Genomic DNA, 17,670 nt, shown 5'->3' on the forward strand with positions numbered 1-17,670 from the left:
TTGTGTACCAAGTTCTTTATTCAGCACACTTACATTCATGTACCAAACAGCATTTACTTTCATCCCATGAAAGCATACTCTTGAAATAAGCCATTTTTATTTTCAGGGAAGCTAAATGAAAAACACAAAACAGGTAAGATGTATAGGCACGATAATATTGACATGGTAACAAAACAAAATGGTGGAGCATTGCAAATGTAAGGTAAAAAGTCAATCATCCATAAAATAAGACCCAACAAACTTGTCAAATCAGGTGAGTGTTACATCACAGGGAGGGCAGAAAACAAATAGGCGCTGGAAAAGTAAAAATCAGTCGGAGTAATTTAGTCAAAAGGAAATGCTAAGGTGTCTACGGTATTAAAATAATTGGTAGGGGTAAAACTGCTTTCAGTTGTGATACTGAGCAATCCAAAAAAGTAAAAAGGAAGGATGGTGAGGATGTATACAGGTTGGTTAAGTGTAAAATCTGATTAGGCTGCAAAACAAGTTGTGGTTAGGTTATGAGTCTGAGGAAAAAGCTGTGTGTGTGTTGGGGAACTGCTGAGAGCTGAAGTCTGGGTCCTCTCTCACTCGCTTCTTTATGTCTTTCTTCACCTGATGCAGAGGACATAGGTGACAAATACAAAAAGGGTCGTTCAATATATATTATTTAGTTATAACTCATCAGCTACGTCGTTCAATATTGAAAATCACATAACCAGTGGTGTAAAATACTTAAGTAGTACTTTAAAGTATTTTTACTTAAGTAGTTTGCTTTACTAAAGAAAATAAATGTACTTTTTACTCCATACGTTTTCCCTGACACCCAAAAGTACTCGTTACATTTTGAATGCTTAGCAGGACAGGAAAATGGTCCAATTCACACACTTATCAAGAGAACATCCCTGGTCATCTCTACTGCCTCTGATCTGGCGGACTCACTAAACACAAATGCTTTGTTTGTAAGTGTTGGAGAGTGTCCCTGGCTATCCGCAAATGAAATAAACAACATTTTATTTATTTAACTAGGCAAGTCACATTGTGATGTCTGGTTTGCAAAATAAGGAATTTACATTTGCTTTTGATACTTAAGTATATTTAAAATCAAATACTTTTACTCAAGTAGAATTTTACCCAGTGACTCACTTTTACTTGAGTAATTTTCTATTAAGATATCTTTAATAGAAAATGGGTACTTTTCCCACCACTGCATATCAAGTCATCAGTGGCAGCTCCCTAATGGCCATTTACAATAATGTGTCAAAGTTAATGTGTGGCATCTCTAATATTAGGAGAAGCCATGGAATGATGAAACAGGTAGTTTTTCTGTTAGTGACAGTGTTAGTGGAAGACTGTACCTGCTCTGCATAGGCCTCCTGGAGCTCAGGGCTGTCAAGCTCCTCCTGCAGGCTGTCTGGGGAAGTGACCGGCCTGACTCCGGCCGTCCTCGCTGCCCTGCTCACTGTGTCGGAGAGGGAGAGAAGAGCACCGTCCCCCTGTCCGGTCTAAAATTTAAATAAAAAAACACACCCTGGTCATACTCCAATCCAACTTTTAGTGCAAGAATAAGCTCTCGCACTCAGATGTTGAACATAGCATGCTGATACTATGTGATCATAGTTTACATTAGCCCTGATATAGCAAGGCTCCATGTTTTAGCCATGAATCATTCTGCCAACAAATCTTGCAGGATGCCTTCTATAACTAAAGACTAGTGAGATCAGGGCTTATCTTTTGTACATAAAGGTTAGTTTCATTCACAGGACAGCACAGGCAATCTCTATTTACCTTCCTGCGTTTGGCAGGCATCCCATGTAAATAGGCATCAGACATGGGAGGCTGGGCCTTCATCTTCCTCTGGGTGATCAGGTCATGTCTGATGATGGGCACCCACTCCTATCACACAGAGAACAGACATGATCAGAATAACAGACAGACAGTTATAAACTCACTATAGAGAGCCATACAACTGCACACTGGATTTTAAGACTTGAATGGGTTTGGATGCAGGTCTGATTAGGCTAAACACTTCCATTGTGGGATAATTTCCTTTCATATAGCTTATTTTCTTTCTCTAAGAATTCAAACTACAAGTCAACGAAATTCAGTATAAATTCAACTAGTAGTAACCTGTAGTATGTAAAAAAGGAGAAAACAGCATGTGGACAGAGTAGAAGACAGAATGGCAAAGCAAACAGCAGGAGTGGAAGAGAGAGCTAAACAGTGTTCTTACAGCAGGGACGGCAGCAGCCCAGGCCTCAGTCTCTCCACCAGGCTCCTCCCTCCCGCTGGCTTCAGCTGCTGCCATGGTGCCACCCAATGGCGCAGCCCCTCCGGTGGCTCCAGTTTCCCTGGGCTCCGCCCTGGTCTCCCGTGACGATGCCATGGCTTCTTCAGCTGTGGTGGCCGGGGCTGGGGAGTGGGTGTCCTCCATCTAAGGTGGGATGGAGAAAGAGAAAAGAGAGTTAAGGTGAGGAACTAAAGCGTTAATACACCAAGGTATATTGAGGCCAATATAATGAATCTCACAAATAAATGTGAAATAGTCACCTCGATGATCTGGGCACGTTCAGGCTCCTGTGCATTAGAAGCCTCCCCCTTGGAAAGAAACCATTGAACATGTATTGCTTGAGTGGAATCTGGTAATGGAATCTATGACAGCTATCATAACGGACTCTTGATTAGCAAATGATTATGGTATCCATGTGCATCGTTAGATTTAGTCCAGTAAATAAGCCTTCTAGAACACAACAACACTGACCTGTTGGTGAGATGGTGTGTGTTAATTACCTGCTGTGTGTAGATGGCATAATGCAGTATCTGGTCCTCTGTGACAGGGATGTGCTCCAGGATGACCTGGAGCCTCATAGTCATCATACTGGTCAGCCAGTTCACCAGGCTGGGATTCATATCAGCTGACAACGTCCTCTGTAACGGGAGAGGGGGTCAACACACCTATTCACCGGTCTATGGGCCGTTCACAACCTATTGACGAGATTTCAGTCTAGTCATATCCATTTAGCTATTTTTTCAAATCTATAGAAAGAGTATTGTAAATCATCTCTTACAGACAGACAGACAGACAGACAGAAGGAGGAGAGACATTGATTGTGAGGTTGTAGATCATGTCATCAGGATCATGTGTGTGTACTGACTATGCGGTGGTTGATGACAGAAGTGAGGGCACTCTGCTCTCCTCTCAGACAGTACAGGTTGAGGGCCAGACACTCAAACAGCCCCTGGTTGCACATCTGCAGCAGCTGCGGCCCAAACGTGTTGTCTGCAGAGGTGAAAACACAGCAATAAGTGACAAAATAACTGACATTCATAGGCCAGGTCAGACGAATTGCGTCAAATAATGGAATTTGGCACAATAAAGCCACTTCAAGATAAACAATGACAAATAAAAGACAGAATATGTTACCTGTGCAGCATAGAATATGCGTGGCGATACGCGTTAACTGCTGTCTGAAGAAGGACAGGTTGGTCTGAGTGATGTTGACACCCTCCAACACTGCCACTGAAGACTAAAAGGACCAAGACAAAGAGAAATGTGAGGGATTGATTCACCAACTGGCCACGGGGAGAATTTAAAAGCGACTGATATTATTGGGCAATTTGAAGACCACTGACTAAAAAGTGGGCAGCCTAAGTAAACTACGGTACTTACAAAGCTCTCGGTAATGTACTCCACAAGCTCATTGGTGAGACCATCAGCAGCAGCCTAAGATCACAGTGAAAATAACAACATAAAGAGAGAACCAAAGAGAAAGAGGGAGAGATGAGCCCCATGTGCAGTGACAGTAATGACAGGTGACAGTAACATCACAGATAGAGGCGGTTATATAGACGGTGGCCCACTCACAGCGATGTTGTGGTCGGTGGGCTCCCTCCCGTTGAGGTAGTGCTGGGTGAAGAACTCAGCCAACTGGGTCTGGATACGGCCCAGGGGCTGGTTCTGGCCATGGAGCAGCAAGACCAGGTCCACCATGGAGAAGTTCTGACAGACCAGGGTCAGTAGGTCTCCAAAGAAACCTGAGGGAGAGAGACAACTGTGTGGACATGGAACAAAAACATTGAGGAAGAGAGCGCACGGGAGAAAAAGGAGGAACGCGGAAGAAAGAGATTACACTTCATAGACAGAAACAGAAAGAGAGCAAGGTAGAAGAAAGAGGGAAAGAGAGAAACAAGAGAAAGAGAAAAAAAATAAGGAAAGAAGAAGCAAACAAGACAGAAACTCTTACCCACGGGGTCCCCTGTGCCGGGTGTGAAGATGTTGCTGGTCTCGGAGAGCCTCTGGATGAACTGGGCGATGCTCTCAGTGTTGCTCTGGGGAGAGCCCAGGGAGCCCATCATGGTGGACAGGACCCCCTGTACAATCCCAGTGAACAGCTCCGGATTCAGGGCCTCTCCCTGGGCCCCGGCACCGTCCCCTGTGGGAGGGTTAGGGGTGGTCCCGGGTGGAGGGGTGGGGGTGCCAGGGGCGGGGGGCTGGTGGGTACCGTTTGAGGGGGGTGAGAAGACTGGTCCGGAGGCCTAAGATAGAGAGCGAGATGATGGACAGGGAGAAAATAAAATGTATCATATGAAAGATATGTAGTTAAGAAACCATTATGGTATTCTTACAACTAACACATCAGTTAACTGGAGGATGATGTCATCTTGGTTTCAACCATTCTGTTGTAACAGGCACTACGGCTATATGTCCTAATCCACAAAACAGCCTTGGAACAAACTCAGATCCAGACACTGACCTGCATGAAGTCAGACACTCCCTGGACGAAGGCAGGCACTCCGGGCATGGTCACAGTGATGGAGGGTCCCATGGCCCCAGGAACTGCCCCTGCTGTCCCCAGGAGAGAGCCCAGGAGCTGGGCCAGTTCAGGGGGAGCTCCCTGGGGCATGGTGGGGATGGCGCCGGGCTGGCCTGGGGGAACAGTGGCAGCAGGGGTGGGGATGGCGCCGGGCTGGCCTGGGGGAACAGTGGCGGCAGGGGTGGGGATAGGGCCAGAGTAGGAAGAGTTGGAGGAGGATGAGAAGGTATGAGAGGCAGAGGATGTGGATGTTTGACCAGCTGGGGGGGAAGGAAGACAGGAGAGGAATTAGAGTCGGCTTACAGTACACTTAAAACACTGATAACACTTCAAAACAGAGGATTAACTTTTAGTGTGATGGTTAACTAGGCAATGTTTTTCCCCCCACAGCCACCAAAAAGAAGAGGCTAGAAAGGTGGGGTGTATATTGTCTTTCTAAGACAGCATACCCATCTGTCCAGGCATCAGGAGTTGTCCCACCAGTCCACTAATCATCTGATTGAGGGCAGCAGGAGGGAAGGGCTGTGGGGGAGAGGTCATAGGTCAACACAGTCCATTAGCATATAAGACAAATACAAACATGGCTATGCCATTAAGACTTTCAGAGCACTACAGCTTAAGACAATTGGTACTGTCGATGGAAAATGCCCACAATGACTAGCAAATACGAATACCTCCTACTGAAATTCCAAGTCTTGACAACTTCTTGTCAAAACTTGACTGAAATCTACAAGCCATTAACCTCAGTCCTGCACTAAACCCATAGGGCACCAAACCCACTATCACAAACGTGCTCACCTGTCCTGGTTGCTGACCCATCATGGGGGGCACGCTAGCCCTCAGGTTGATGGTGGCCCCCCCGGGTGCCAAAGGCAGGTGGAGGGATCCTGGGGGCGAAGGCAGGCCGGGTGAACACCACCCTGGCCTGGGGGGCCCCGGGAGAAGGTGGAGGGGGTGCCGTGGGGGTGGTGGTGGGGGTGTTAGGGCCGGTGGTGGTGGTGGAAGAGGTAGCGGTGGAGCCTGGTGGGGTGGGCTGGGGGTGTTGGCCAGGGACGGCGCCCCCGGTGGCAGCAGCCACAGCCTCAGTGTACTGGGCGATCTGCTGCACAATGGACTGCATGAAGTCTGGGTTCATCTGAACACCGGGGGGCATCTGGAAGCCTGGGGAGAGAGGATAAGAAGATTTCTTTGTGCCTTGAAAATTGGATTCAGGATCTCTGGTATATAGGGCTTTACTCTAGTCCCCAGTTATTCGGAGATACAACCAGAGGAACTAAACCATCATCATGAAGTGTTACCAACACTCACCTGGCTGACCCGTTCCTGCAGTGTTTGGCTGTCCAGCTGCCTGAGGAACACCAGAGTCTGTACACACACAATGTTTGAACTGTAAACAGTATGTAAATAACAAGCATGTAAAAAAAAACACCCTTCCTAAATTGAACGAGACCTATCGATTTGAGCAGTACAGGGACCTGTACGGTACTTTGACTATTGGTCAAAGAAAGAAAACTTTCTCTCAGCAAATATCATTTGGCAATAAATGCAATGGTAGAGTTATTCACTTCCAAGGGGCCATTTGTGGACGAGAAAAAGATTGACATGTTGTGGTAAAGCATTCAATCAGTGGCGGGTAGGGGACAACACACCGTCCGTGTTCATCTGCATCATGACCACCGGCATTGTCTGGTGGCTGATCCTGATGACCCGGGGGCCGGGCTGTCCCTGTCCAGCCTGCTGATTGGACAGTGGAGGCTGTGAGGGGGAGGTCTGTCCCTGACCTGGCTGGTCCGATTGGCTGGCGGCCTGACTGGGCTGGGCCTGTCCCTCTGTAGCTGGTCTGCCATTGGACGCCATTGTGACAGTGGCTCCCAGGTTCATCTGCAGATGTAGTTTTCAAATGTAAATGACGTACTGTGTTCCATTGGCAAACGATGATATCAAATGAAGTTTAAATTAACCAATATAACTAAATATGTAAGATAGAAATAATGTAATAGGTGTAAGTGTCTGCCAGGTCACAACAAAACAAGTTTGACAATGGGATACAACACTGACTAACATGTAGTGGGATGTGGTGATGCACGGCTCCAGGCATGGTGACTGGGGAGGTGTAGTGAGACATTGGCCGGATCACATGTAGGTGGCGTGGGGTGGGGCTCAGCAGGTTGCAGCGCAGGTCGCTAAGGGCAACCAGGGCGTTGCCCAGGAGACGGAGGGCCTCCCCCACCAGGTTGAGAATACGCTGGTCCTCCTCTCTCTCCTGCGTGTGACAAGAGGGCTTAAGACATTTTCTGAGAACATGTTTTGATATTTTATTCAGGTAGTCTTGAGGGAAAAGTGACAAGTATTGTAAGAGTCCGACTGCAATACAGCAAACACTCATGACTTTAAGTCCGATCAGTGCAAATGAATTGTACTTAACCACAAAGCTCTAAGTTATGGCTTACGGTGTTTGCGTATTCTACGGTGGCAGCAGACTCTAGGATAGAGTGTGTTCTCTGGATGAACGGCTGAAGCCTCTCCTCCGCCCTCCTCAGCTCTGACAGCATCTCCACCAGCTCTGCTGGGCTGGGGTGACTGTCGAGGGGAGAGAAGGGATGAGGTATCCTTATTTACATGCATCACAGGTCTTCTAATAACAACCACGATGACTAAAGCCAAGTTTCATGTGTTGATGTCAATGGGAGATTCTGTGCGAAAGTGTGAAAATTGTGCGTGCATGTCTCAAGTTCCAGATTAAGCCCTATTCTTCTTAATTCACATTAAATGGCCAAAACTAGTTTGATAACTTTTGAATTCAGTATAGAGCAAAAAAAACAAACACATGCAGGACAGCGATAGTTAGCAATAATGTCTTACTTTGGTCCAGCTTGGGCGGCTCCCTCTGTTTGAGTGGAGGAAGAGAATGATGGAGGGGTAGTAGATGGAGGTGGAGACGTGTCCATGGGCTGGGTGGAGGGAGAGGGAGTGGAGGAGGAGGAAGAGGAGGGAGGGTGCAGTAGCAGCAGAATCCAGTTGGGCTGAGGTGCCACTTGGTTGACCCTGAGATTGAGCGACAAGGTAGCAGGTAAGGGGAGGACATTGCTCAGTCATCTTAATTGAATTACTTCGAACTCAAATAGACCTGCTTCCTGAGACTGCCTAGAATATTTTCAAATAACATTTTGTCCAAATACGTTAATTTATGTTTCACGTTTGAGCCAGTGTATTCATTAAAAATAGGTCTGTACTGTGGGTATTCCTAGTTGTTCTAATCTTTAAACTTAACACCTCACCTCCATCCTCTCGATGAGGGCATTTGTGTCCCTCAGCAGGTTCTCAGCCAATAGCAGTCTCAGCCTGGGCTCACTCTGCACCGATTGGTCCATATCAATGTGCACATTCATGGAACCATTGCTCTGTGAGAGCAAGAGTATTAGTTGACAGCTACTCAACATGTTCATTCATAGCCTTTTATAAATGTATGTAGAAATTGATAGATAAACCCATAAATTAGGATGTATACTATGTTCTAAATCATATATTCAATTTCTTACCCCGGTGCTGGTGCTGACTCTGGCATTCCTTGCATTCTCTCCCAAGCCTGACATCATTTGCTGGACTGACATCTAAGAAGAGTGTGGGAGACAGTATAGGCTCGATATCAGTACTGATCCACACCAGGCGCTTAGGATATCATAATAAACCATGGAACCAAGACAAATTTGATCCAAAAACAGGGTATAACATACACACTCAAAAGCTGTACCTGGATCTGCTGAGGGTCCATGACGTTAACCGGGAGGTTGAAGGTTCCCAGCATGACATAGCTGTTGGCGTTGCGGTCGTGTGGAGGCACTTGGGACGTTCCCTGGGAGGTGGTAGAGGAGGGCGGCGCTCCGGCCTCCGCTCCCCCTGACCCCGATCCTGGCTGGGAGGGCTGAGGGGGGGCCCGCTCCACCAGGTGGATGACTTTTCCACTGACGTCTGAGACACAGAGGAAATAGAGAACAAGGAATATCATTTCTATTCATGTTAGAGGACACAGGTGCTCCATTAACCTACCAGGTGATGTGCATAGCAGCCAAACGGCTTACAGCAATTACATGATGGGTACTCAAGAGTTCTGATGGTGTGCAGTTGTGTAATAAGCCTACATCTGTGCATTACTGGCCTTGTAAGTCATGGATGAAGTGAATATGAGGGTTATTCTTTATATCACATATAGACAAAGATGTCTGTCTGTTTGCTGCATTTCTGTTCTTTGTTGACAGATGCTTTGCTGCAGCTGTGTGCTACTACAGATAAAACTGTCTGGACTAATCTCATGTTTGTTAGCATGTGGCCATTTTGTATTGATTCCAGGCAGCTCCACAGACAGCATTACTCACTGTACTCTGTCAGGGTCCTCTCATCCTGCAGGACTCGACCCTGGTAGATCAGCCTCTGTTTGTCCACAGGAATCCCCACTGAAGTGGCAATGTGCTCCTTGAACTCTTTCACTGTCAACTGAGAAAAAGACACTGGTGTGAGGATTAGGCCTATATCCAGTATATGTAAGGCTACTGTAAAAGCGCCCCGTTGGAAATGAGAACGTACCTGTCCGCCTACAGTGTAACTTCGGCTCTGGGAGTCCAAAGTTTTGACAGTCACTTCTATATCAGCACCAGGTTCCTCCATGGTTACGTTTACCCTGTGTGTCAAGTAACAGAGGCAATAGAATAGATTATCATATCAATGCTGTCATGAATAGCATTATGTAAGGGTTAATCAACGAGGGGCTACGCGCTAGCGGCGTGGAACTAACCTTCCACAGAGTTGCATTATTTTCCAGAGCCCCGAGTTGATTACCCATTTCATACCATGACTATAAGAGAAAGCTGCAATATGTAACTTATTGGGCAACCCGACCAAATCCACATAGAAATGTGAGTTATGATCTGTCATTCTCATTGAAAGAAATCAAAGAAGTGGTAAATATGTTCTGTGTGCGCTATTTCTATGCTCATCGTTTACTTTCGGTTTAGTACCCCAGCTTCAAACAGCTGAAAAAACAATATTTTTGGTTCAAAGCGGTTTAGAGGGTACAATGATTCTCTAAACTGTTTGGTCATAAAACATAAATTAGGCGAACTATTAGAATTTTTGCAACAAAGGAAATGGCACAGTAATTTCTGCATAGTGCACATTTAACACATTTGCGGCTAGAAATGTGTTCATTTGCAGGTACAAATGTGTTCAACATCCACTGAAGTAGCTAGCAAATTTACTATATCGCTATAGTAGTTGCCTTGGTAACCAAACAAACAGACTTACCAAACCATCAGTCTTAGCTTGCTATTATGAAAATCGAATTCAATAATGTTTCAATTCGACTTTTGCTATAAAAAGCAGCTCAAACGTAGAAAATGCAAGAATGAACTATAGCCATTGAATTCTACCATGCTGATTTACCATGCGTTAACAGGGAAATAATGCACGCTCTAGAATGCTCTTCAAGCCAATCAGAAACGAGTATTCAACAATGCCATGGTATAATGTAGCTAATATAATTTCAAATAGGTTAGTTACCTAGCTAACTTTAACGTTAGCTAGCTAGCTACTGACTAAACAAAGATAATATGTGGTCTAACGTTAATGGTCATCATGGAAGCTGCATAGCATAGCTAGCTACAATAGCTAGCTAGCTGACTGGCTAACAGCCTTGCCTTGAAGCAAACATGGCCAAACAGAACCTTTTCATGTCAGCGTTCTCTTGATATAAATCCATATTAATTGTAAATCGAACTTCTACAAAAGTGATGGTCCAATACATTTCACACTAATATTGACATTTATAAAACGCCAGTGAAACTTGTAGCAAGGTAGCTCACAGCTACGTTAGCTTCTAGCTAGCAGTTAGCTAGCTAGCCTTGAGCTAATGTTACCATTAGCTGTATGAAGTCAGCTAACGTTAGCTAGCTACCTTCCTACCAGCTAGTTACTTATTTACTTACTTGATAGCTCCTACCTGTGAAGTTAAATCTTTCGAGTTCACCAAAATGTTTGCCGATTATTCAGTGTTGAATGTAAAGCTAGCTAGTTCCTCCTAGATGATGATACGTCTACACATATAGCAACTGCGGTTAAAGTAACGTGACATATGATTAGCTAGCAGAACAGCTGTGACGTTTCAAACATACAGTAACAAATGGGACGTGCTAATGCAGTCAGTTCAACATGTTTTGCTTATAGCTGCTAAATGGATCTGCTAGAGAATATCCCCAGTGCAGTTATATGAGCAGATGAAGGTAAGGTGGGGATGTTTTTGTTAAAACCAGGCCTGTAGGAAATTAGGGGAAACCAAAGAGGTCCAAGACCTCATGAACAAAGTGAGACTTCATGATTTCCTCTTTCTTTAAAAGGCATCCCACCAAAGTGAACAGGGCTTCCAGTTCCAACAAAGGCCTGAGACCTCAGGGGTTATCAATTCAAAGTTATGTAGTGATTGAGAGAGGAAGAGTGGGGCTTGAAGGTGACAGTATAATAAAAGGGAAACAAAGTGCTTCTCTTTTCCTTTCTTGAGACTTGTTTGTTGTTTGATAACTGCAAGATAAGTAGGAGTTGAAAAGCAGAAAGAGATGTGCCTGTCCTATACAAAAAAATTATACTATGCAAACAAAATATAATCTGCTGATAAATAAATGCTGGCTGAGTTTGCATGTTTTGGCTGAAGCCAAAATAGGCATGGTACACTTGTGGGAGAAGAGCCTATCGCTGGTGCATGTCAATAATCCTTCATCTCCTTTCCTACCGTTTTATTTTACTAATTTAACAGAAACTCTAATCAAGAGACTAACCACTAGAGTATTTTCTAGTATGTAATATGGAGGATGACCATCAGGAACTAGTTTAGAGGGAGAGTTGAAATTGGGGCTTGAACAGTGGCTCCTGCAGCGCAGGCGAGCATCTAATGTACACAAAAGCCAGCCCTCTGGGCTCTGTGCAAAACCATACATTGAAAAACATCCTCGTGCATCCGGAGATCAGAGCTGCAACAGGGCGTGCCACAAAAAGCCTGGGCCTCTGGGCAGAGGCAGTGCAACATACACCGAGGGTCAAGACTGTTTCTGTTTCAAAACGTTTTACAACAGAAAACGAGTTTCTATTGGACAAATTCCGGTAAATCCAGCCCCGTTTCGTTTGCTTCCGTTGGGTTCTTAAACGATTTCATTTGCAAGACGTAATGAATACAGCCCCTGCTGCTCAGGGCAATAGGCAAAGAGAGGAATGAAGTCACTTTGGAGTTGGACTGAGATGCACCCTTACATTCCGTTTGTTTTCCTCTGGATTTGGAGAGTAGCCTAGCCAGGAACCCAACCTGATGTAACGGTTAATGGATTCCAGGCTACTTGGAGAGTGAACTGATCAGAACAGATATAGCCTAAACATAAAGTGGATAGACTATGGTAAACTACCTTGGTGGATCTGTGACTGGTACACGCTCCTCCTGTTCTTCTTCCTCGGACTTCGTAATCTATTCTTCTCCTCCTCCTCAGTGGCGATGTATCTCCGACCATAGGTTCGAACATGTATGGCTGGATTGGCCCATTATGCAGGTAATCTGCAAATTCTTCCCAGGATGACGAATCTCCATCATCTGTGTAGCTGTCAGTGTCTGTTAAATCTTCATCCGCCGAGACATCACGGTTTACTACTGTCATGTTTCCACGTGCGAATTCAGCTAGCCAGCTAACTTTATGATGATTTGAACTTAAGTGGAAACTGGCCAGCTAGATAGCTAGCGTTACGTACTTAGGAAGAAAACTAAAGATACATTTTGCAGATAGCCACCTCTTCAGACTCAAACCAGTTTACATTTACAAAAGAATTTGACGTTACTCAGAAAGGCAGGGGGAAAACACACACCTGAAAAGGAGTGCAGTGCATATCTACTCAAAAGTTTCAGGTCTTCCTCGGCTTGTATCCTTTCACCTACACCAAAGTGGCTGGTCGACCACAACCTCAAAAACTTGTCAGGGGAGGGCACACATCCGCGCTGTCTGGGAGGCGGGAACTGTAGCAGATGCTAACAGCCAATGAAATCAAACAACCGGACGGGAGCCACGAATCTGCGCAGGTGCTGGATGGTGCTGGCTTGAGGGGGTTCGATTAATCTCGCCCGGACGCCCGTGGTAGCGTGTTTTGCACCCGGCTGAATGTTGATCGCATTCGATTTGGGGGCGTGAGCCAGGTGCACGGCTCTGTCTGATGGAGAAGTCGGCTCAAAACAAAAGTGACGTAGTTAAGCACGTGTAGTAATTAGTTGGATGTGTTTACCCATGCAAAAAGTGATTGCTTTTGATACAAACGCTTTATCTGCATTCCTAATGAAAACTAGTTCGAAAAATTCTAACATTTATTTTATGTAAAATATATTTTGTATATTTCTGGATGATGCACCATGTTTTGCAAAATAAACTGTTTACTCTAAACTGAAAAAACGGTAAACAGTTTCCGTTGACATAATGAATACACCCCAGGTGTAATCCAGTTGGCTGCTGGTATGTTTGTTTGTACTGCTTTGGTTCAGTGGAGGCTCCTCAGAGGAGGAAGGGGAGGACCGTCCTCTTCAGTGAATTTAATAAAAATAGTGAAACATTTAAAAAAGTTATCCTTTTCAGATTGAACTATACTAAATATATTCACATGTCACCAAATAATTGATTAAAACACACTGTTTTGCAATGAAGGTCTACAGTAGCCTCAACAGCACTCTGTAGGGTAGCACCATGGTGTAGCCGGAGGACAGCTAGCTTCTGTCCTCCTCTGGGTACATTGACTTCAATACAAAACATAAGAGGGCTCATGGTTATCACCCCCTTCCATAGACTTACACAGTAATTATGCTAGGTTGGAGGACATCCTCCAGAAGCTATCAGAGCTCTTGCAGCATGAACTGACATGTTTTCCACCCAATCAAAGGGTCAGAGAATGAATCTAGTACTGAAAGCATAAACTACAGCTAGCTAGCACTGCAGTGCAAAAAAATGTGGTGAGTAGTTGACTCAAAGAGAGAGAAAGACAATAGTTAATTTCTTCAAAAATGAAGGATAAGCAAGAGAGAAATGCAGCTAGCTAGTTTAGCCTACTCAAACACCCAGCTCAAACAGAGAGGGATGCTATGTTAGTTAGCTGGCTATGACTATCCAACACTGGAACTCTTCCAAGTCAAGGTAAGCTTTTGGTTTTACTAATTTATTGCCACCGGGGCCTGCCGGTGTAACTGCTAAACTGCTTACTGACTACACTGTACTGCATGATTGTAGCGGGTTTACTAATGCGTTAGTTCTATTAGCTTTGTTGACTATGACATTACTTTAGCTAATATGGTGACAACGATGTAGGCTGTGTGTAGCGGTTAGCGGTTATGATATGGTTTGGCTTGGAAAGTTTTTTTCACCTGGTCACAGAAAGCTGATGTGTTGTGTATTGAAGTCCACAAGCGAAGGGAAAAGGTGAGAGGAGGTGGCTGCTATGAAATTGAACTGTGTTTAAGTGTGATCAGGGGTGTATTCATTCCACCGATTCTGTTGCAAAACGTTTCTTAAACAGAAGCAAACAGAATGAAACGGGGATAAACATACCTGAATTTGTCCACTTAGAAACTCTTGTTGCAACTGTTGGACTAATGATTACACTCTAGATCAGCTAGACGCAGGCAAGCGTGTGCAAGGCGATATTGAATGTGTCACTGTCTGTCCATGTGTCACTGTCTGTCACTTAAACATTTTCTCTCGACCTCTGTGCACCTACATTGTAAACTTTCTTTCATAGGCTAGGTTGTAGCAACCTCATGATGGGTATAGGGAAAATTCAAGTATCATGTAGTAGCCTAAACCTATTGATGTTACATTGAACTGGGTGAATGGAATATGAATGAGAGTCATCCTATATGCTGTAATAAAAAAATAGTTGTCCTCCCTCATCTTAAACGGCAAAGACCGCCACTGCTTTGGTTGTAATGGCTGTTACAATATTTCATTAGGCCAATAAAAGGGATCACCACCACACAAACTCAACCAGATCTGATTGGGCGGCAGGTAGCTTAGTGGGTAAGAGCGTTGTGCCAGTAACCGAAAGGTCGCTGGTTCTAATCCCCGAGCCGACTAGGTGAAAAATCTGTCGATGTGACCTTAAGCAAGGCACTTAATTGCTCTGGATAAGAGCGTCTGCTAAATGACTTAAATGTAAATCTGCAAGCGTCCTAGCCCTAGATTGTCCAGCAGGGGGCGTTAGAAACATATTCCCTTTGACAGTCTATGATTCCCACACGCAAATACACCATAATAAGAGCAACAGTAAGGTGCCCGTGGCACCTTAATTAGGGAGGACGTACTCATAGTAATGGCTGGAATGGAATCAATGGAATGGTATCGAACACATGTTTTCTATGTGTTTGATATCAATCCATTTACGCCATTCCAGCCATTATTATGAGCCTTCCTCCCCTCAGCAGCCTCCTGTGATATTGTTGTATAATTTTACAAGATGTGTCATTTTCCTCTTCTAACAAGGTAAAAGATGAGCTCACAGCTTTTAATGAATACTTTTGGATGAGTAAATCATCATATGATGGTATGGACATCAATATTTAAGCATTTAGCCTACCCACTGGGCACACCACGTAATTTCAACGTGGATACTTGGGGAATATTTGGTTGAGACGTTGATCAATGAGTTTACAGCCTATATTACCCACACAAAAAGACAGCGAAAAGTTAGTTGAATTTCCAAAGTGTTATCACTATGCTTTCAACCATCTAAAAGCACAACCAAATTCCAATGGGAAAACAATGTCAGAATTTTGGTTTAGTTGTCACCCACATGTCTATCACTGTGCTTTCAACCATTTAACCAGTTAAATGTAACTAAATGTAATCGAAAATGTAACTACTTAATCCCCAAAAGTAATTTTGTATCATGAGAGTGCCATAAACAATAACTAGTAATGCTGCATAATCAAAGAAAGGTTAAAATGTCACCTTTCTGGTATTTAAAAAAAATAAATTGCTGAGGTGTAGTCACTTTTGAGGACACAAGCTCAAATACACAGTACAAATATGATAAAAATGTATAAATATAAAATATTGTATGATGTATTTCCTGCTCAACAAAACTGTATAAGTCTTGAAATTACTTTATATGCTTTAAAATATCATAATCAAATTATAAAATGACAAACTATAAGATTTCACCTTTAGTGTTAGTGTTAGAGAAAAGGTGCATCTTTTCTAAAGGTCTCTCTTGATCAAAACGTCTGCCCCCATCACTGTGAACGTCTCACATAGCTTTAGCTTGGCTTCCTGAACTCGTTAGGAACTTGCCTTTCATATCATATTAATCTTGTCCATCTATGACAGAAAAGTTTTGTTTGTTTGTTTAAAATCTATGAATTATTTTAGATTAATTGCTATAAATCGAGAGACAAAAAGTGAGTAAAAAGTTGCGCGAGAACTGGGCCGCCTGTGAGTGCTTTGGGACGGGGGTGGGGCCCGCAGCACCCGCTGCTCGTTGAGAAGAGTAAGAAGGATACGTGCTTTCACGTCAGAGTCTCCAATAACACCAGAAAAAGTCGCTAGATTTGTCGCTAGTCGCTATTTTGAAAATGTGTCGCTAGAGGGGTCTGAATACTCGCTAAATATAGCGACAAAGTCGCTAAGTTGGCAACACTGGATGTTGCCAGGAGTTCATGGACAGTCCGAAAAGCGAATGAAATGGTAGGAAGTACATACCAGCTTCAACTGGTTTCAGATATCACATGCTATGTCACACAGGCTCAGAAATACTACTGTGTTCGTGGGAACCAGGGATATCGCTCAATGCAAGCCATTTCGATCTACGGTTATCCACAGAAAGATTTATAAGCGAAAATATTGGTCAGTACCAGAACCACGCATCCAACAGGTTTTAAAAGCACAGCAAAGTTGAAATGGGAATACAGTGTCAGAAATGGTGTTTATTTATACAACAGATTGTGTTATAACTGTGCTTCATCTAATAGCAGATTGTGTTATCACTGTGCTTCATCTAATAGCAGAACCAAATGACCTGGAGAGCAGTTTAGATTACATTTAAAAAACATGGGGCAAGTTATCAATTCCGTTCGAAATGTTACGCAGATTATTACAGCAATTGTGAATGCTATTTTATGCACGCTATCTTGAACATGAACGCTTTATATTATTAGCCTAGATAAGAATACATTTATAGTTACAGTAACCTCAATGTGGCCATGGACGTGTTACTAATTTTAAGGTTGAATGTTACATTAGTTTGTAAGATAGCCTTAACTTTAGGCTATTTACTGTATTACAAAAGCAATATTGAATTGTGTTTGGTTGACAATGCAAATAAATATCAACATCTAAAGGAGATGTATATACTGCTTGGATAGTTCCATTTGAACCACTGGCTTAATCCCATTCTTTAACTTTTATTTGGAGACGTGAATCTAACATACAGTGCATTCGGAAAGTATTCATACCCCTTGACATTTTCCACATTTTGTTACATTACAGCGTTATTCGAAAATTTATTGAATTGATGAGGAAAAAAGCCAATCTACACACAATACCCCATAATGACAAAGCAAAAACATATTTGTAGAACATTTTGCAAATGTATAAAAACAAAATAAGACTGAAATATCACATTTACGTAAGTATTCAGACCCTTTACTCAGTACTTTGTTGAAGCACCTTTGGCAGCGATTACAGCCTTGAGTCTTCTTGGGTATGATACTACAAGCTTGGCACACCTGTATTTGGGGAGTTTCTCCCATTCTTCTCTGCAGATCCTCTCAAGCTCTGTCAGGTTGGATGGGGAGCGTCGCTGCACAGCTATTTTCAGGTCT

At 43.7% G+C, this 17,670-nt stretch overlaps 2 protein-coding genes across 4 annotated transcripts in view; one reads left to right on the plus strand and one right to left on the minus strand.

Annotated features, from left to right (window-relative positions):
- bag6 (BCL2 associated athanogene 6) lies at positions 1-12,321 on the minus strand. The gene is given in 27 exon segments (XM_045226551.1): positions 1-594; positions 1,338-1,484; positions 1,768-1,875; positions 2,213-2,413; positions 2,530-2,577; positions 2,770-2,907; positions 3,135-3,259; positions 3,404-3,506; positions 3,650-3,703; positions 3,845-4,014; positions 4,224-4,515; positions 4,734-5,053; positions 5,243-5,315; positions 5,592-5,651; positions 5,653-5,954; positions 6,102-6,158; positions 6,443-6,674; positions 6,856-7,056; positions 7,244-7,373; positions 7,656-7,786; positions 7,788-7,838; positions 8,072-8,194; positions 8,333-8,404; positions 8,545-8,762; positions 9,167-9,284; positions 9,375-9,468; positions 12,233-12,321. Coding segments are annotated over 26 exon segments (3,651 nt in total). The 5' UTR covers positions 9,456-9,468; positions 12,233-12,321; the 3' UTR covers positions 1-498.
- Positions 10,980-17,670, plus strand: part of apom (apolipoprotein M) — a 19,707-nt gene continuing 13,016 nt past the window's right edge. The window contains exon 1 of one of the 3 annotated variants that reach the window (XM_045226554.1): positions 10,980-11,065. In XM_045226554.1, coding sequence (XP_045082489.1) covers positions 11,060-11,065 — 6 coding nt within the window. In that variant the 5' untranslated portion in view covers positions 10,980-11,059. Of the gene's footprint in view, positions 11,066-12,307; positions 12,374-16,435; positions 16,535-17,670 lie in introns of those variants that run through there. The other 2 variants (XM_045226555.1, XM_045226556.1) reach the window with 2 other exon arrangements.

The sequence above is a fragment of the Coregonus clupeaformis genome, chromosome 17 (assembly GCF_020615455.1).
Source record: "Coregonus clupeaformis isolate EN_2021a chromosome 17, ASM2061545v1, whole genome shotgun sequence".
Taxonomy (NCBI): domain Eukaryota; kingdom Metazoa; phylum Chordata; class Actinopteri; order Salmoniformes; family Salmonidae; genus Coregonus; species Coregonus clupeaformis.